Source organism: Petaurus breviceps, unplaced genomic scaffold (genome assembly GCF_028583685.1).
Source record: "Petaurus breviceps papuanus isolate PSGF00001 unplaced genomic scaffold, PetGlider_PUasm1.0 64, whole genome shotgun sequence".
NCBI classification, from domain to species: domain Eukaryota; kingdom Metazoa; phylum Chordata; class Mammalia; order Diprotodontia; family Petauridae; genus Petaurus; species Petaurus breviceps.
In genome coordinates this window covers 3,422,281-3,443,606 of record NW_027186428.1, presented here as the reverse complement: position 1 = coordinate 3,443,606, position 21,326 = coordinate 3,422,281, and the positions used below count along the sequence as shown (strand labels likewise).

The window sequence follows — 21,326 nt, the reverse complement described above, 5'->3', positions numbered from 1 at the left end:
AACAAGCTTCTAAAACCAGAACTTAAAATTACTAGCACATGTTTTAGACATCCAATTACATAATGCTATCAATCATAAAAGGAAAAAAAAACAAAATTTAAGAAAAACCATTTTATGGAGTCCCAAGATGCTTAGAAAATGCTTTCATAATCCAATATTTCTGATGCCGGTAATTGATAATGCTAATAGTGAAATGCTATACTTTAATACTGATTCAACGAAGAAGTATATAATTCTATTGATCTTCAAAGAAAAATCTTATTCATTTATTTAGGATTTATACTGTACTTAATTTCCAAAATAATTTAAGATGACTTACAAAATTAAATATAATATAAAAAGTAGACAACCAGGAAGTCTAGAACATAGAGAGATCCTTTATCGGAAGGCATGAACAAAAATCACACCAAATGAGGTATGAATGGGTTGTCATTTATGGAAGTGGAGGGGAAGAATCCACTGAAATGTATAAAAATGAGAAAATTTATTATAACAACAAAACCAGTGCCTTCTACAAAGAGCAGTCAAAATATGGTAGAAATCACCCAAGGGGCATTTACTACTTTTTACTACTGTTTGGTTGTGAATGTGGCTGTGGTTTAAGTTTCTTGAAGTCCAAGACAAGACCGATAACATGTTGGATTAAACAGTTTTCATTATCTAATGAAAAAAAAAAATACTTGAGAGGGGCGGAGTCAAGTTGGTGGAGTAGAAAGAGGACTTCTGCAGGGCTCCCGCTTCCACCTCCTCCAATTCATGTAAAAGGTGAATCTGAACAAACTTTGGAGCTACAGAACCCATAAAATGACACAAAGAAGCTAACCTCCCACTGAGGACAGCATGGAAGGCTGACAGGAAGGGGCCAGTGCAGCACAATGGGAGCCAAGCCCAGCCCCTCGGAGATTTTAGCCTCAGGGGCAGCCACAACCAGCTGCTGGCTGGAGGGACTTCAGATCATCAGCAGCTGTGACAGTTTCCAGAATTATCAACCCATAGATGCTAAGGACAAAGTGAGAGTTCGGTGCGGTGTGGACTTTGTGAACCGCTGGTTTGGGAGTGTGGTCAGGCCTTTACCCCCTGGAGGGAAAAGCAGCTGAGGCATGGTGGCCATGCAGCCACTGCCACGTGGCTGCTTCAGATCTCCTGGTCTGCAGATTGTAGGGGGACCAAGCAAAAAGTCTGAGGGGCAATCACTCTTGCTTTAACCTGGTTGGGTCTGGATTGCTGTCTAGGATGGAAGTCCTGGGGTGTGTGACCAGTTTGCCAGAGCATGTGGAAGCTGCAGAGAGGGCAGAAAACTAACAGCTCCAGCAACCGAAAAAACCCCAGTGATTGGGACAAAGCTCCCCACTCTGGTAGCAGAGTTCTACTGTGGCAAAAAGCTCAAAAGTCAAGTAATTGAGTGGCAACATAAGCAAGTGAGGGAAGCAAAGTAAGCACAGTGGTCCAACTCTGGATTCCTTTTTTAGGGACAAAAAGGATTAGGGCATAGAACAGATGAAAGACAGTGGAGTCAGAATTCCTATACCAGAAGCTTCCAAGAAACGACTAAGATGCTTACAGGCCATAGAGGAACTTAAGAAGGATTTTGAAAACCAAATAAGAGAAGTGGAGGAAAAACTGGGAAGAGAAATAAGAACAATGCCAGATTATAAAAATGAGAGTCAACAACCTGACTGAAGAAAATAACACCTTAAAAAATAGACTAACTCAAATGGCAAAAGAAGCTCAAAAAGGTAATGAGGAGAATTTGTTAACCGCTCCTATGCAAAACACACAGAATCTTTTTCCACTGATCACTTACTTGATCTCCTATAAAGTCCAAGAACATATCAACACACAGAAGTTCTTGAAAATTGAGTCAACAGAGCACAAACTCTGGCAGATCTTACCAAGCCTCAAAGACTTCAATTTTTAGACAAATGGAAATATTATCTTTTGCCTAAAGACCAACCTTGATAATTACAGAAAAATTTATCAATGATTTGGCCACAGAATAATAAATTTTGCTTTGATTATACTTTTATTTTACTTTAAAAAAATTCACAAACATTTATTGTACCTCCCTCCCATCTCTTCAATTAAAAAAAAATAAAACATTATTAACAAATATGCATAGTCAAGTAAAAGTCACTGGCCATGTCCAAAAACATGTGTCATTTTGACCCTTGAATCTAGTCTGTCAGAAGGTATGTAACATGTTTCATCACTGGTTTTCTGGAATCATGGAAAGAACTCTTATTCTTGTACTCATTAGAGTTCTTATATCATTCAGAGCTATTTATCTTTGTAATGCTATTACAAATAAATTGTTTTCCTGGTTCTACTAACATTACTCAGCCATCAATTCATACAAATCTTTCATGTTTTCTTTAAAACCATTTATTTTGTCATTTCTTATGGCAAGAGTGTTCTATTACATTCACATGTCATAATGAATTTAGCCATTCCTCAACTGATGATAGCACCTTTGTTTCTAGTTTTTTTTTGTCACTACAGAAAAAAATTTCTAGGAATACTTTTTTTCCACGTGGGTCTTTTTCCTACCTTTTTACTCTTAGATATAGGAATAGTGTAAATATTGCCAAATCGAAGATTTTCCAAGTTTAGTTACTTTTTGGCACCATTTTGGAGTACTTTCATAGTATGCATTTGTGAGCTTCTTATCCCTGAAGCTCTTCCAATAGTCATCATTTTCCTTTTTTGCCATCTCTATTAATATAACAAGTATGAAGGGAAACTTAAGATTATTTCCCCCCTAATTATTAGTGATCTGGAGAATTTTTCACATGACCACTGACAGCCTGAACTTATTCTTTGCAAACTGCCTGCTTATACATTAGTGCACTGCAGACAGAGCTGTGAAATGATCTAATCATTCTAGAAAGCAATGCTGGGATTATGCTTCAAAATTACTAAACTATGTATACCCATTGAACTCAGAAATACCTCTACCAGGTTTATATTGCAAAGAGATAAAGAAACAGAGAAATTACTTTTTTTTTTGCTTTCTGAAGTGCAATTGGGGTTAAGTGACTTGCCCAAGGTCACACAGCTAGTTTTTGTGTTAATTGTCTGAGGCCAGATTTGAACTCAGGTGCTCCTGGCTCCAGGGCCGGTACTCTATTCACTGCACAACCTAGCCACCCCATAATTACCCATTTCTATAGAAATTCTTTTTGAAATGGCAAAAACACTGAAGACTAAGAGAGTGTCCATCTACTGAATAGCTAGAGTAATTATGATATGAGGACATAATGGAATATTATGATGTCATAAAGTATTATCAATGCAATATTCACACTACCAACGGTGTCTATGAATATGCCAGGCCAGGTCTGGATCACAAAATATAACAGACTCTCCAAATATAGAAGAGAAGCAAAACATTTATTCAGACATCAGAAAGCCAAATCCCAACACCAAGAAACTGAATCCCATCATAGCAACAAAGAAGTTAATACATGATAACACAGCATGGAGTCACACCATCTTATGACAAATAGTGGGGTTATGCAGATATCCTAGTGGCAAGTGGATGAAAGTATACTGTTAGCCCTACCAAGTGAAAGCAAAGTAGTCCCATTGCTTAGAATATACTGGGAGAGTAAAGAAAGCATTGGCTAAATCAATAACTGTGTACCAAGTCCCATCATATTTCTGGTTACTTTTGTAATGTAATGCCAAGGAAAGGCAACTTCCCAAGGTTCAGAATACCAGCATAGGTGCTCTCCATTTTATTCAGTGACAAATTAAGAACAGAGAAGGTCAAAACATGACATCATTCAAAATACAGCATTTACTAAGTGTGATTAAATAATCTCCAAGTACTACCCCACCCCAGGACCTTCCAATCATTCAATCAATTACAAAGTCCCTGTTCTAAATACTACTCCACCCCTAGGCTATACCTTCATTTAGTCCACCACAAAGCCCCTCTTCTCAAATGGAGATTAGTTTCCAATCTAAGTAAAGTACATTCATTTGCTCAACCATAAAACACAAAAAGGTCAAAAGTTCCACACCCCTGGATCACAATTGAATCTACCCCAGAGTTACATCAAGTTTAAGCACAGCACTTAATACCCAAATGGGGGTCTTTTCTTCATCTTGACACGAGGCAAGTTCTCAGCAATCTTAGTTCCTGGGGAGACAAGGCTTAGCAAGGCCACAAGATACATTGCCAGTCCCTTCATTAATTTATCCTCTGTCTGTAGAACAGTCCTAGAACCCCTGAAAACATTAGCAAAACCCTCTCCCAGGATTTCTGTAAACATACAACAAGAAAATCCTTCTTCAGGGCTTCTGAACCAACAGAAAGGTTCCCAGACTCCTGCAACAACAGCACTGTCCTTCACCAGTGGACAGTATTCACTCTCTGTCTGCAGGACAGTCTCAGGGCTTCTTAACCAAAAGCCAGGTTCCAGGACTTCTTCAACAACAGGACTGTCTTTCACCAGTGGACAAATCTGGCAAAACAACATCAAAACAGACAGACAAAGTACCAGCAAAACAGCCATGTCTCCTCAGTCCTTGGCAGCTCAGGGGGCAGGTCTCAAAAGTCCAGGGCGATTCAAAGTGGCCCCCAGCAATTCTCTCAGTCTCTCTCTCTGCCTCCACGAGGTGCTGCTTCCAAAAAGTTCTTCTCCCTCTCTCTCGTCTCTCCAAATCTACATCACCAGCTCCTCCCAGTTCTCTTTTCACATCAACACTTCCATCCCACAGGTGGGATTAACAAGCTCTGGGTTTTAACACAATCAGTTTGAAAACCAAGCCAATACAGGGGAATCTTTAATTGCCATTACTATCACATTCCACCACCCCACCCCCCCCCCAGGATCCTTGGCCTTACAATCCCAATCTAAATGGCCATGGATCCTGGAACAAATAGAGGCACTATGCTTTGTACTCCTCGCCGACTACGCCATAATGTAATTTTAATTAATGTAATATTAAGGTGATGGTATCTGGAATAGAAGCATACAAGGGCGAGAGTCACCTTATTCAATTGTTTATAATCCACTGTCATTCTCCACGTCCCATCCGACTTTTGTACTGCTCAGACAGGATTATTCCATCAAGTGGTTGTAGGTACTAAGACTCCTGCCTCAACATATTCCTTTACAGTATTGGTAATTGGGGGCGGAGTCAAGATGGCAGAGTAGAAGCAGGACCTCCGCTGGGCTCCGGCTTCCACATTCCCCAATCAATATAAAAGGGGACTCTAAACAAACTTTGGAGCTGTAGAACCCACAAAATGACACAGAGAAGCTAACCTCCCACTGAGGACAGCCCGGCAGGGTGGCAGGAATTGGCCAGCACAGCGCTCTGGGAGCCGAACCCAGCCCCAGAGCGGGCCTGACCAGCCGCCGACAGGAGGGACTCCAGATCAGCAGCAGCTGTGGCCATTTCCAGATTTATCAACACAGATGCAAAGGACAAAGTGAGAGGTCAGTGCAGTCTGGATTTTGGGACCCAGTAAGTGGGAGTATGTGGCTTGAGACACCGGCACAGCCAGCCAGTGCCACATGGCAGCTTCAGCTCCTGGCCTGCAGAGTATAGGGGGACCAAGCACCAGTCTGAGGGGTAATCGCTCTTGCTTTAACCTTCTTGGATCTGGATTGCAGTCCAGGGTGGAGGTCCTGGTATGTGTGTCCAGCTTGCCAGAGTGTGTGTAGACCTCAGAGGCGGCACCCATCTAATACCTCCTGCAGCTGAGAAAACCCCAGTGTTTGGGACGAAAACTCCCCTGTCTGGTGGCAGAGTCCTACTGTGGCAAAATGCCCAGGGGTCAAGTGACTGAGGAGCGACATGACCAGGCAAAGGAATCAAAGCAGACAGAAGCTTCCAACATTAGACTCCTATTTTGGGGACAAAAAGGAGCAAAGGATGGAACAGGAGGAAGACAGTGAAGTCAGAACTCCTGCACCAAAAGCTTCAAAGGAAAATACGAGCTGGTTATAGGCCATAGAGGACCTTAAGAAGCAGATAAGAGAAGTGGAGGAAACTAGGAAGAGAAATGAGAACAATGCAAGAAAATTAAGAAATGAGAGTCAACAGCCTGACTGAGGAAAATCATACCTTAAAAAATAGACTAACTCAAATGGCAAAAGAGGCTCAAAAAGGCAATGAGAAGAATCCCTTAAAAAGACAAATTTGCCAGATGGAAAAAGAATCTCAAAAGCTCACTGAGGAGAATCATTGCTTCAGAATCAGACTGGAGAAAATGGAAGCTAATGATTTTATGAGAAATCAAGATGCTGTTAAACAGATCCAAACAAATGAAAGAATAGAAGGCAATGTGAAATATCTCATGAGAAAAACCATTGACCTGGAAAATAGATCCAGGAGAGATAATTTAAAAATTATTGGACTACCTGAAAGCCATGATCAAAGCAAGAACCTAGAAATCATCCTCTAGGAAGTTCTCAAAGAAAACTGCCCTGATGTTTTAGAACAAGAGGGCAAAATAGAGGTTGAAAGAATCCACCGATCACCTCCTGAAAAAGATCCCAAAAAGAAAACTCCTAGGAATATTGTAGCCAGGTTGCAGAATTCCCAGATTAAGGGGAGAATATTAGAACCAGCCAGGAAGAAACAATTTGAATATTGTGGAAACACAATCAGGATAACCCAGGATCTGGCAGCTTCTACACTGAGGGATCGAAGGGCTTGGAATATGATATTCCGGAGTTCAAAGGGGAAAATATGGTCATTCAGTGGAATAGAGGACTTTCAAGCATTCTTGATGAAAAAACCAGAGTTGAATAGAAAATTTGACATTCAGATACAAGAAGCAATAGAAGCATGAGAAGGTAAACAGAGAAAAGAAATCATAAGGAACTTATCAAAGTTGAACTATTAACATTCCTACACAGAAAAACAATAATTGTCACTTATGAAACTTTTCTCAGTAGTTGAAGGGAATAGAAATATATATGTCTATATATGAGGGTATATGGGCATGTGAATACATATGTGAATGTGTGTATATATGTTTACAGGTATACATAGATAGAGGGCACAGGATCAATTTAACAGGAAGGGATGATACTTAAAAGGTGAAATTAAGAGGTGAGAGAGGAATATAACAAGAGGAGAAGGGGAGAGATAGAATGGGGTAAACTATCTCATAAAAAGAGGCAAGGGAAAATGGTTACAATGGAGGGGAAGAATAGGAAGGCAAAAGGGAATGGGTCAAACTTATTCCCATTGAATTTGGCTTGAGGAGGTAATGAAATACACACTAAATAGGGTATCTCACCCTCCAGGAGAGTAGGGGGGCAGGGGATGAGAGGGGTGATGATGGACGGGAGGGCAGGCTGGGGGGGAGGGAAGTTGGAAGCACCCACTTTTGAAAAGGGACGGGATCAAAGCAGAGAATAGAACAAGTGGGAGGTGGGATAGGAGGGAAGGAAATATAGTCAGTCTTTTACAATATATCTACCATGTTATTGCTTTGCATTCGACACACATGTACAACCTATATTGAACTGCTTATCTTCTCAGTGAGGGTGGGTGACAAGGGAGGAAGGGAATGAATCTGGAATTCAAAGTTTTAAAATAAAATATTCATAAATACATATATATGTATATATATACTATTATTAATACTATTTTACATGTAATTGGGAAATAAGATATACAGGCACTGGGGAATAGAGATCCACTGGAAAAGTCGAAGGGGGTATGGGAGAAGATATGGGAGAGAGCAGATTGGAGGAGCGAATATCCTGTGGGGCTGCTATTTTGGGGTGGTGGGTAGGGGAAAAACGGGGAGAAAATTTATAACTGAAAATCTGGCGGAAATGAATGATGTAAATCAGAAGCTAATAAAGCATTTAAAAAGGGAAATGAATATAGAAAAAGAAAATACAGTATTGGTAATTTCATCTTGTAAACCTGGCACATGATATTGCTTTCAAGTAATTACTTCAGAATGTTCAGGTAAAGTGATTGGCTTCATTTTTATTTTTCCCACTAAAACTGTATTAATTCCTATCTTCCTTATTGCAAATTGGTATTACCCCTCAGGTAAATTTAGAGTCATACCTCTCAATACATCTATTCCAATGATGAATTCAGGAATGGGTACAATTAGCATTATATGTACTTTCTTAGGTAATTATCCAACTTTCATCATTAGTTTGACTTGTCTGGCTGATATTTCAGCCCCTCCCAATCCTGTGAGGGTAACAGGAGTTCCATGTTTGAATTTATCAGGATTGCCATTTATATGAGGGAGGCCTCTGCCCCAGTATCTATTATGCCCTACTTATAGTATTTGATCTGTTTTTCCAATATATGGTCAAGTTGATATGGAGTCTGTGTAACAGCAACCACTCTAGCTTACCCAGGATGGCTGCTTCCACAGATTCTTAGATGTGCTTTACTAGGAAAGATAGCCATTTAAGGAGTCAATAATCTTTTTAATTACATTTGCTAGTTCAGGGGAAAACTTAGCACCCTGAAATTTAGAGAAAACACAAGCAGAGAAATAAAGACCGACAGGTCTTTTAACTGTGAGAAATTAGCACAGATCAACAGACAGATCCAACTGTCTGACCAAAGCAATACATACATAGTTACCAGAGAGAGAAGCACCAACATTTGGGTTTTCCAAAACTAGGGAGCTACTTAACAGCTACCCTGAGTCTCATCTGGTGAAATAACAAGAACACTCTTCCAGTGGGTGAAAGCAAAATGCTAAACTCAGAGTATATATAGCCTTTTTAGAGCCAAAGGGCATCACAACTCTCATGACTCAGAGCCTAGTCATAAATTAACAAAAGTTATGAAAGCCTTCTTATAAGCAAGTCTCCCCTAAGTAAGCTTCCCTTATTAGGCTCCACCTGAGGTCTATTAATGAGCAAGGAAGATCTTATATCCCATTAACATTACAGTCTGTAATCCTGTCTGTGTATTTCTTTAATCCTAAATTGGGGCTTGGCCAATTTCCTATTCTTCCTGAAGGTGTGACAAACTTGGACACAAGGGTTCAGGAGGATATTCAGGGGCAGTTCTTACTTCCCTATTCCATCTAACATCAAGTACTTTTTAATTGGTACATTTTATATAGTTCACTAGTTGGAATACCATCAATTCTTCCAAAATCTACCCCTGCTCTCAATAGAACAATAAACAATTCTTTTCTCATCAATCTATTCTGACATTAAATCAGCTGGCCATTTACTCTTCTCTCTCAAAGAAACTTATCTTTTCCCCATTCCCTAAAGTCACTTAGCTGTGAAATCTTATCCAGTACCTCTGAAAGAGAGATCCCTATTTCACCAATTAGTAGAGTCAAAATTAGGTGCTTATAAAAAGGAGAAGTCTTCACTATGATATTTCTATGAGAAACTTCTAAGAGTATATTATGATATGCATTTGCATCTCTGACCACGACAGCTGTCTTCATTACCTCCTTCTTTAACTTTCTCATACAGTCCTTAAGTGATTCTGTGTGATCTAGTGCAGAGAGATCCCTGTGTGACTTTAGGGAATGGTGAATTTTATTGCATCGCTTAGCAGCCAAAGCTGGCAGATTGGTCATATTGTTACCTCCCTGCATATGGTAATCCCTAAAAGCTTCCTATACAAAAAGGATTCTAATACCTATACATTTCAAGCAATCCATGTTACCTACCCATACTTCTCCAGCCCCTTCATCACAGACTCTCATCATTTAAGACACTAATGATTCTCCCATCCTTTGAGTGAATTGGCTTAATACATCAATAACCTCCTGCTGAGTTAAATCCTCAATTATCTCCCTGAATTCTGGCCTCCATGGTTCTCCTGCTTTCTTCTTAGTATAGGGTAAATTTCTGCCCTTGCAAAAGCCTCCTCATCTAACTTTGTGTCATTTTCCACCCACACATTCTCCTGACAGCCATCACCAGGGCAAGTAGGCTCAGTATGCATTAGGGTGGCATGTACATTCCTTTGGTTAGTTTTTTGCTTTTTCTTACCTAAATTCACCATTTTTTCTCCTACCACCTGAGATTCTCCAGCTTATTCTTCTAAAGGCCTGCATGCTGTAACACAGCCAACTCCCTTTCCATCTAAGTGTACTCTTCCAACACTTTGTCTCTGCTTTTTACATATAATATGGTAACCTGTTAGTAAAACCCACTCTCTTCTAATATACTCCTTCTAGTTCTTTCCCTGCTTTTAATGGTATTCCATGCAAATGTTTCTAAATCTCTAGGTTCTCTCTTCTGTAGCCTCAGTTCCCAGTTTTCACAGGGCCCTGTAATTTTAGCCCATTCCCTTGCTAGGGAGGAATATAATACCTCCCATCGTGGTATATTCATTTCTTCTTCTAAAATCCTTCTGGCTACAAACAGAGGTCCAGAATTTCACAATCCCATGCTTGTCACCAAATGTAGTACCAATTCAATATTTGTGGCACCAACAATGACTATGTATATGCAGGCACAGTACTGAATCGCAAAATATAACAGACTCTCCATGGAGAAGACAGAATCAAAATAGACACCAAAAAACCAAATTCCAGCACCAGAAAGTCAATTCCATCATAGCAACAAAGAAGTTAATAAACCATAACACAGCAGGGAGGCCACATCATCCTTTAGCCTTCCCACAAACACTGATAAGCCTAGTTCTTTCCTTGGCTCTCTCCTTTCCTCCCTCCAGCTCTAACTGCTCTAACTCCCAGCTTCCTTTGGGCTCTGCTCCACACTTCAGCAAACTGCTTCCACCACAGGTTCTATGTGATTACATTCAGTGTATTAGGGGGCAGGGAAGATCTTCAAATTCCCTTAAGGGACAGGGAAAATCTTCAAATTAACCATTATCATTACACATAAGAAATGATGAAATTGAGTTTCAGAGGAATCTGGGAAGACCTCTATGAACTGAGAGAAAAGAAAACAGAACTACAAGAATCATTTATACAATAAAAACAACAAAATAAAGAAAAGCAGCTTTAAAAAAACTTCAAAAACTTTATCAGGGCACTGACAAACCACAATTCCAGAGGACCAAAGATGAAGCTTTCCAACTCCTGACGCAGAGGTAGTAGGCTCAAAATGTAGAATGAGACAACATACATTTCTAGACATGAAGGAACTTCCTTGGTTTAGCTACATATATTTGATATTTTTTTGTTCAGTAAGTGAAGGGGAGTAGAAGAGAGTGAAAATAATTTCTTGTTAATAGGGAAAGAAAATTGTTGTTTTATATTCTTTGACCAAAATTTATCTATTTGGAATGGTTTTCTTTTCATTTTAAGAGTGGTTTTCATCCTTATAAATTTCAACCAGATTCTTATACATCTTGTATATAAGACCTTTATCAGACAAGTTTGCTACAAAGACTCCCTCCTCCCCCGTTTAGTTGTTTCCTTTCTCATTTTAACTGCATTGGGGTTTTGTGCACAAGTTTTAAAATTTTATATAAATCAAAATTGTTCACTTTATCTTCTATGATCTTCTATATCCCTGTTTGCTCATAAACTCTTCCATTTTCAATAGATTTGAAAGGAAATTTCTAAGATGGTAACTTTTTCAGTAATGGGAACTCCTGAAGACGAACTACACTAAGTAGACATAGGTTGTGATGTGTCAGAGGAAGGAGAACTAGAATCCATACAATCCCAGACCCTCAAAGTACTGAAGCCTATAACAGCACACCTTTCACTGGTGCTTTAGAATTTGTGAAGTGCTTCCTTTACCATAACCCCGTAATGAAGGTAAGTTTAAATCAAAATGGAAGAAAACATATTTCTGCAGCAAATGAGAGAGTATGGTCCAGCTAAGTATATAACAGATACAGCATTCAGAGAACCAAAACAGATATACTGTTAACAGTTATGCCATTGAATTGTTTCTCTCAAATATCCAAGTAAGTGAGCTCTTAGTGTCTGATAGCAGCAATCAATCCACTATTACATTGACTAACACATGTCTGTCATAGTTGGTGTAGCACCAACACAATATTCATAGCACCAACAGCAACTATGAGTACGCCAGCATAATTCTAAATCACAAAATATGACAGACTCCCCACACAGAAGACAGAAGCAAAACATTTATTCAGACAACAGAAAGCTGAATCCCCAAACCAGAAAACCAAATCCCAACACCAGAAAGTCAAATTCATCATAGCAACAAAGAAGTTAATATACTTTTATCACCACAGAGAGCAACACCATACCTTTAGTCTTCCTACAAACAAACACTTCCAAGTCTAACTGACTGTTTGCCTGTGTCCTCTCTCTCCTCTCCTCCTCCATCTAACTGGTCTGACTCCCAGCTTCCCGTGGGCTCTGTTCTACCCTCAGTAAACTCCTCCCACCATAGGGCCCATGTGATTACATTCAGCCAATAGGGCAGGGAAGATCTTCAAATTCCCATTATCATTACAGCTGGTTACAAAAGAAACACACTTTGACATACCCAACGGGAAGGGAGGCAGAATGGTACTTTTGTTGTACACATTTAAACACTTAAGCCAAAAGTTTAATACTTAAATACTTAAACCAAATAAATACACTAAAAGAAAAGCAATACTTTTAGGTATAAGCACAAGGAGCAATGGTGCACAAAAGCAGTCAATATTTCCTTCCAAATAGAGTTTTCAATATTGTAAAATAGCTGGTTTGACATTCCAGGATTTTGCACAACAAAGCAAGGCACAAAAAGAGGCAACTCATTTTAGAATCTTAAAATTACCCTACTAAACGAAAGCATTAAAATGTCTTATCTCAGAGATATAGAATTCGTTTTCCTAATTTCCAAATTAAAATTTGTTCATTGATTCTACTGTGATAAAACTAATGAAAAATTAGTTTTGAGAGAGAAAGTTGAAATTCTTACCAGCATCTCAGGAACTACATGATCTGGGATGCAATTGAGCCAAAAGTCCTTGTTGATGAGTCTATAACAGTACCCTTTAGAAACACGCCCAGCCCGACCTTCAAATAAAAGAAAATATTACAGTATTGTTCAATACAAATTACTTGCATTTTTGGCTATAATCAAGATAAATACATATTGGTTTGAGAAAATCGTTTTCCAATTTCATGTTATAAAATAAAGAAAATGTATTAAAAATGTCTATAAATTAACATTTTATAATCCATTAAGGATAAAGAGATCCTACAAATCAATAAGCAAAATTCCTTACTAGGAGTTAATTCCTAGATATTAAATAATATTTTTGTAACATTGCTTATAAAATAAAATTTATTTATATAAAATATTTTCCCATTGGGTTATTCCTAAAATCAGCTGTGTTCACACCAAAATAAGTTTGACTAGGTAAAGCAAGTACATCTTAAAATGTATAAAATATAATTTATGCAACTATTTTCGAATATAATTTATGTATTACTTTTGTCAAAATAAGTAACAAAACAAAAACATCAATACTAAACATTTCCATAAATTGTGATAACTGTTAGGTATAATGAGATGTAGATGTAGGTAAAGCCATATATACTTTTCCCTTCAAAAAATCTCAAGATTTTAAGAAATAAAGCAATCACAACAGGATTGCAGCTTTTTTTTCCTCTACAGTTTTACTATCAATTGTATTTAACAGCCTCTTCAGGTTTTACTGGGTAGGTCCTAAACACAAGTAATAAACTGGAACGGAACTTTTCCCAATGCGACTCTAGTTACTTTATCTTAAATTTAATCTTTTAATTTGAACAAGGATGCACATACTCCAAAATGCAAAATTATACTTTAACTTCCTTTGACAAACGTCTCCAGGGAAGACCAGGTTCCTTAATCCTAGAAAGACTCTCAGTCTTTCTACTGGCCCTCCACATCTTCATCCTACATTCAGATGGCTTATATCACCTCTACTTCCAGTTCTGTGCTTACCCTTAACAAGCACAGGCTAATCTCAGGTAGTGACAATGACTACTCCAATACTCTTATTCCTGGTCTTCCTCTTGTCAGACAAGAAAACATTCTCAAACATTTCTTTAAATACATAAGAAAATAATATAGAAGGGGAACACCACTGAGAACAGAAAGGAAGTAAAATGAAACCCAGTGAGGGGTAACAATGAAGTACAAGGGAATTTCTGCAATTTTAGAAATGAATCAAGAATTCACTATGGTCACTAGGTTTACATCTATGCATGTACATTGCCATCATCTTTATGAACAGCAGACAGACACTACAGGAGCTTAAAGGGTCTGGGAAAGAAAAACTGTAACACAGAATATATGACTAAATGAGTTTGGGGCTAAAAAATAGAAGTCCACATAGAATATGTTATGAGCCTACTGTGATACAACTATGAACATAAATAAATGCCTTTCAAATTGATAATGATTAATTTCCTGGTCTACGTACCAATGTTAGGGAAGAACAATGCTAGGAACTCATAATATTAAGAGGAAGGAGATAAAATGAGCCCAATAGAAATCAAATGAAGAGAAAAGAATCCATATGACCTCCAAAAATGCAAAGTAATACAGAAATGTTTTGCATGACTGTACATATATAATCTAAGGGAAGGAAGGGAGGGGGGAAGGAGGAAGAGCATTTGGAGCTCAAAATTTTTTAAAATGAATGTTTTTGTTTACACGCAGTTGAGAAAAAAATAAAATAAAAATTAACTGATTAAAAAAACACAATGCAATGGGAAAAAATGAAAATATAAAGAAAACATAAGGAATGAACAAATCAATAGAGGCAAGAGAGAAAAGTAAGAGTTTCTAGTGACCATCTATAATAAGATGATCTAAAAATAATCTATAATTAGTATGACTTAAAGTATATACACACACACACATATATAAAATCTAACATGAACACATTAATAAAGGCTCAAGACTAATAAGATTTCACTTAGAAGCTACAGGTTGTTTGCTTAGATCTAACCACAGCATAAAATGATAACAAAAAGGATCATTATAAAATATTAATCAAGTTTTATTTTGATCAATTCTAAAAAAAAAAAAAAAGGGAAAAAGGGGAGGCTAGTTGGCACAGTTAATGGAGCACCTGCTCTGCAGTCAGGAGCACCTGAGTTCAAATCTGGCCTCAGATACTTGACACAATTACTAACCGTGTGACTTTGGGCAAGTCACTGAGCCCCAATTGCCCTCCAAGAAGGGGGAAAAAAAGGAAAGAAAAAACAATGCTGAAAAACCACAGATCATATTACAACTAAAAAAAGGCGATTAAGAGTACATTAAATGACAACTTATAAACCTACTTTACTACCTCTATAAATCTTTAAGAATCATCCATTTATATACATGTTAAGTGTGGAAATGAAAATTATGAAAATATGAGAACATACAGATTCTTACAAAAAATATTTTTAGCAACCTGACTGAAAAGTACAAATAATACAAAACCTCACTGTTTACTGCTTGCTGGAGATGATTGAACATTTAATTCAGGAGGAAAAAACACCAAGGTATTTTTTATGTATATGTCATAATTATACAAGTTTCCTTAAATAGGGGCAAAACAACAGAAATAAGTTTTATGATATCTGATTAATAAGGAACTGATAAAATGGGGAGATACACACACTAAAACTTTTTACTTCTGTTGGTGAAGATGTGCAGAATTTATATGAAACACGGGAAGCTTATATAAGGAGATTGTCCAGAAGCTGCAGTTTGTGGGTAACGTAATTCACAGAGGAAAAAACAAGAGGAAAAAGAATGCTATTGTCTAGATTAGAGTAGTGGTTCCCAAACTTCTTGGTCTTAGGTCCTTTATATTCTTTAAGAATTGAGAACCCCAAAGAATTTTTGTGTATGTGGGTTATATGTACTGATCTTTACAATATTAGACATTAGAATAACTTAATGTTATTATGAAAAAAGTTTTGACTTCATGGATGCCTTGAAAAGGTTTAGGGCCCCCCCTCCCCCCAGAGATCCCCAGACCAAACTCTGGGAAACATGGCTCTAGAGCATAGGTAAGCAAATGATGGCCTGGGCTGCCTGCTTTTATATACTCTGTAAGTTATATGTTTTATATCAAGTGGTACAAAAATCAGAGAGCAGGCTGGATTTGGCCCTCAAGCCAATATTTATTTACGCATAAGGTTCTAGAGTATAAAAACAATAGTCATTATTCTGGTCTATTAGTATATGTATCTTAGACAGATATTTCAGATAGACAATGAGTCAGAAGAGAACTGAACAAGAAAGTGGGCTGGATTGCTTTTGGGAAATTGTATCAATTCCATTGACCTCAAGGTTCAAGATTTCAAAAACAAAAACTTTTATTTAAAACCAATGTTCTAGCAATGTTATGTCAGCTGTCAATCACTGACCACCACAATCTCTAAATAATCAAAATTATACATCATTCACAAGGCAACGAAGAGATGTATAGGCAGCACAAATAAAATACAGCTTAAAGACAATGTAATGTAAAAGATATCATTCAAGGGACTGACCAGAAAAAGAGGTAAGCGAATCACAAAGGCAGAAGGTACAGATAGCTCACATATTGGATTGATATATAAGTTATCAGTTAAATTGTGAGTGACACAATATACAATAAAATCTGGCTTAAATTACAATGTCCATAATGTAAATAAGGATATTTGAAACTTCTAAAACTACAAATGTTATTCTAGGGAAATAAAGGGCATTGCTTTTTAGAAATGTTAATAAGGGGGGCAGAGTCAAGATGGCAGAGTAGAAATAGGACTTCCATGCAGCTCCCACTCCCACCTCTTCCAATTCATGTAAAAAATGACTGCAGACAAACTCTGGAGCTACAGAACCCACAAAATGACACAGAGAAGCTAACCTCCCGCTGAGGACAGCAAGTGGCCAGCACAGTGCTGTGATAGCCGACCATGGTCCCCATGAGGGGGAGGTTTTAGCCTCAGGTTGGGCCTGACAAGCAGCTGTGGCAGTTTCCAGAATTATCAATCCATAGATGCCAAAGACAAAGTGAGAGGTCAGTACAGTGTGGACTTTGGGACCTGGGAATTTGGAGTGTGATCCAGCCTTTGCCCCTGGAGTGAAAAGCGGCTGAGGTGCTGCACCTCATGGTTGCTTCAGAGCTCCTGGTCTGCAGATTGTAAGGCGACCAAGCAACCAGTCTGAGAGGTAACTGCTCTTGCTTTAACCTCCTTGGATCTGGAATGCTGTCTAGGGTGGAGGTCCTGGGGTGCATGAGCAGTCTCCCAGAGCATGTGGAGGCTTCAGAGAGGGTACCCAACCAATACCTCCAGCAGCTGTGAAAACTCCAATATTTGGGATAAAGCTCCTGTTTCTGGTAGCAGAGTTCTATTGTGGCAAAAGGCTCAAAAGTCAAGTAATTGAGTGGCAACATGAGCAAGCAAAGGAAGCAAAGTAAACAGAGCAACCCAACTTTACGTTGCTATTTTGGTGAGAAATAGAAACGTTAATAAGGGAAAACTCTAAATTCTTAAAGTTAAGTTCCATGATTTTTCCAGAAACTGCTTCAAAGCCTTTTCTACTTGATTTTGGTCAAGAGACATAAGGAATCTTAAGGATATTAACTGATTATTCTCTTGCTTGCCTGTTGTAATTTTACTTATTTTGCCTCAGACATGTAACCTGTTTGAAATCATTCTCTGTTTTCAAACAAAACAGTGGTTTTTTTTCATTAGTTCCCATCTAGAACAGATTTCAACATTCCAAGTAAACAGAGAAGAAAGGTGAGCTTACAGTCACCATCCCATCTAGCTAAACACTGCCCTAATATCTCTGGGAATTAGAAAACAAATATTTTGGTACATCAAAAACAAAACCTTTTCTTATATAAAGAAGGGAACCATGTGAACCCTCTTTGGTGATGGTACCTCATCCAGAATACACTAACACCACATCTTTGATACTGCAAATCCCACTAGTAAACTGGAAAGGTGATGCCACTCTCAAGTTTACAAGACCATAAAAGTTACTGTATTACCAACATAGCTGGTGGAAACCAACCACAAGACCAAGAGGAAGCACATCACTTCTCCAATCTAACTCCAACCATGCTGAGACTTTTTTGAGCTGCAAAGAATATCCTTCAGTAAATTTCATTGTCATATGAATTGTTGGTAGAATTATAAACTGATCTAACTATACTGGAAAGCAATTTGGAACTATGCTCAAAGGGCCACCAAACTATGCATACCCTTTAATCCAGCAATGGCCCTACTAGGTCTGTATCCCAAAGAGATCATAAAAAGGGAAAAGGACCCACACATGCAAAAATATTTATAGCAGCTCTTTTTGTGGTTGCAAGACTTAGAAACTGAAGGGATGACCATCACGTGGAGAATGGCTGAACAAGTGACAGTATATGAATGTGACAGAATACTACTATATTATAAGAAATGCAGGCTGGGGGGGGCAGTGTCAAGATGGCAGAGTAGAAACAGGACTTCTGAGCAGCTCCCACTCCCACCTCCTCCAATTCATGTAAAAAAATGACTCTAAACAAACTTTGGAGCTACAGAACCCACAAAATGACACAGAGAAGCTAACCTCATGCTGAAGACAGCCTGGCAGGCAGGGGCCAGTGCAGTGCTCTGGGAGCCTACACCAGCCCTACTTGAACCAGAGGTTTTAGCCTCAGGGAGGCAACAATCAGCCACTGGCAGGAGAGACTTCAGATCACCAGCAGCTGTAGCAGTTTCCAGAATTATCAACCCATAGATGCTAAGGACAAAGTGAAAGGTCAGTGCAGTGTGGACTCTAGGAACAAGGAGAGCAGTCTGGCCTTTACCCCCTGGAGGGAGAAGCACCTGAGGTGTGGTGAACATGCAGCCACTGCCACATAGCTGCTTCAGAGCTCCTGGACTGCAGATTGTAGAGGGACCAAGCAAACAGTCCGATGGGTAATCACTCTTGCTTTAACCTGCTTGGATCTGGATTGCTGTCTAGGGTGGAGGTCCTAGGGTGTGTGAACAGTTTGCCAGAGAGTATGGAGGCTTCAGAGAGGGCACCCAACTAATAGCTCCAGCAGCTGAGAAAACCCCAGCAATTGGGACAAAGCTCCCACCTCTGGTAGCAGAGTTCTACAATAGCAAAAAGCTTAAAAATCAAGTAACCAAGTGGAAACATTAGCAATCAAAGGAAGCAAAGCAAGCAGAGCAATTCGACATTAGACTCCTATTTTGGGGACAAAAAGGATGAAATAATGGAACAGGACAAAGACAACGAAGTCAGAACTCCTGCACCAAAAGCTTCCAAGGAAAATATGAGCTGGTTATAGGCCACAGAGGAGCTTAAAAAGGATTTTGAAAACCAAATAAGAAAAGTAGAGGAAAAATTGGGAAGAGAAATGAAAATGATGCAAGAAAATTATGAAATTAGAGTCAACAACCTGACTGAAGAAAATAACACCTTAAAAAATAGACTAACTCAAATGGCAAAAGAGGCTCAAAAAGGCAATGAGGAGAAGAATGCCTTAAAAAGCCAAATTTGCCAGATAGAAAAAGAATCTCAAAAGCTCACTGAAGAGAATCATTCTTTCAGAATTAGATTGGCACAAATGGAAGCTAGTGACTTTATGAGAAATCAAGATACTATTGAACAGATGCAAACAAATGAAAAAAATAGAAACCAATGTGAAATATCTCACTGGAAAAACCACTGACCTGGAAAATAGGTCCAGGAGAGAGAATTTAAAAATTATTGGACTACCTGAAAGCCATGATCAAAAAAGAACCTAGAAATCATCCTTCAAGAAATTCTCAAGGAAAACTGCCCTGATGTTTGAGAATCAGAGGGCAAAACAGAGGTTGAAAGAATCTACCGATCACCTCCTGGAAAAGATCCCCAAAAGAAAACTCCTAGGAATATTATAGCCAGGTTCCAGAGTTCCCAGATCAAGGAGAAAATATTACAAGCAGTCAGGAAGAAACAATTTGAATACTGTGGAAACACAATCAGGATAACACAGGATCTGGCAGCCTCTACACAGAGGGATGGAAGGGCTTGGAATATGATATTCCGGAGGTCAAAGGAATTGGGATTAAAACCAAGAATCACCAACCCAGCAAAACTGAGTATCATGTTTCAGGGGAAAATATGGTTATTCAATGGAATAGAGGACTTTCAAGCATTCTTGATGAAAAAAACAGAGTTGAATAGAAAATTTGACATTCAGATACAAGAAGCAAGAGAAGCATGAGAAGGTAAACAGGGAAAAGAAATCATAAGGAACTTATCAAAGTTGAACTATTTACATTCCTACATGGAAAAACAATAATTGTAACTTATGAAACTTTTCTCAGTATGAGAACAGTTGAAGGGAATAGAAATGCATATGTTTATATATATATATATGTGTGTATGTATACATACATATATGTCTGTATAGGAGGGTATATGGGCATATGAATACATATGTGAGTATGTGTATATATGTGTACAGGTATACATAGAAAGAAGGCACAGGATCAATTGAATAGGAAGGGGTGATATTTAAAAGGTGAAATTAAGAGGTATGAGAGGGATATAATGAGAGGAGATGAGGAGAGATTGTAGCAGCAAGCACCCCAAGCGTCCCCAGGCTGGCTGCTCACACAGGTTCTTGGATCTGCTTTGATAAAGGAAAACAACTCAAAATGGGTTAACAAGCTTACTTTAATCAGTCAAACATATATCGTTTACCTAGTTCAGGGGAAAAAGGTCAGCACCCCGAACTTCAAAGTATACAGGCAGAATTATCAAGGCAGAAACAGATCAAGTAGACAGCTTTCCAAACTGTCCAACCATTACATCCATAGCAAATCAACATCTGGGTTTTTCAAAGCCGGGGGGCTCTGGACAACGGCTTCCCAGAATCCAGAACAAATCAAAGAACACTTCTCAAAGTGAGCCCCAAAACAAAGCCTCACATCAGGGCTTATATAGCCTTCTCCTGGCTCAGAGAATGGAACAACCTTTTGGACCCAATGACCAATCAAAAAGTATCAACTGAAAAGCAAGCCTCCCATCCCAGGCTCCAGGTGCACTTTAGCCTAGGGGCAGGGAAGATCTTTAAAATTTACATTCCCATTACAGAGATAGAATGGGGTAAATTATCTCTTATAGAAGAGGCAAGGAAAACCGTTACAATGGAGGGGAAGAACAGCAAAGCAAAAGAGAATGGGTCAACCTTACTCTCATTGAATTTGGCTTAGCAAGGGAATGACACATACACTAAATAGGGTATCTCACCCTACAGGAGAGTGGGGGGAAGGGGATGAGAGGGGGAATGATGGAAGGGAGGGCAGGCTGGGGGGGGGAGGGAAGTTGGAAGCACCCACATTTGAAAAGGGACAGTATCAAAGTAGAGAATAGAACAAGTGGGGGGTGGGATAGGATGGAGGGAAATATACTCAGTCTTTCATA

General features: G+C 38.7%; 1 protein-coding gene across 1 annotated transcript in view; it reads right to left on the bottom strand.

Annotated features, from left to right (window-relative positions):
• Positions 1 to 21,326, bottom strand: part of TDRD9 (tudor domain containing 9) — a 239,348-nt gene that overhangs the window by 75,990 nt on the left and 142,032 nt on the right. Inside the window, exon 16 of the mRNA XM_069103712.1 lies at positions 12,843 to 12,940. Coding sequence (XP_068959813.1) covers positions 12,843 to 12,940 — 98 coding nt within the window. The remainder of the gene's footprint in view (positions 1 to 12,842; positions 12,941 to 21,326) is intronic.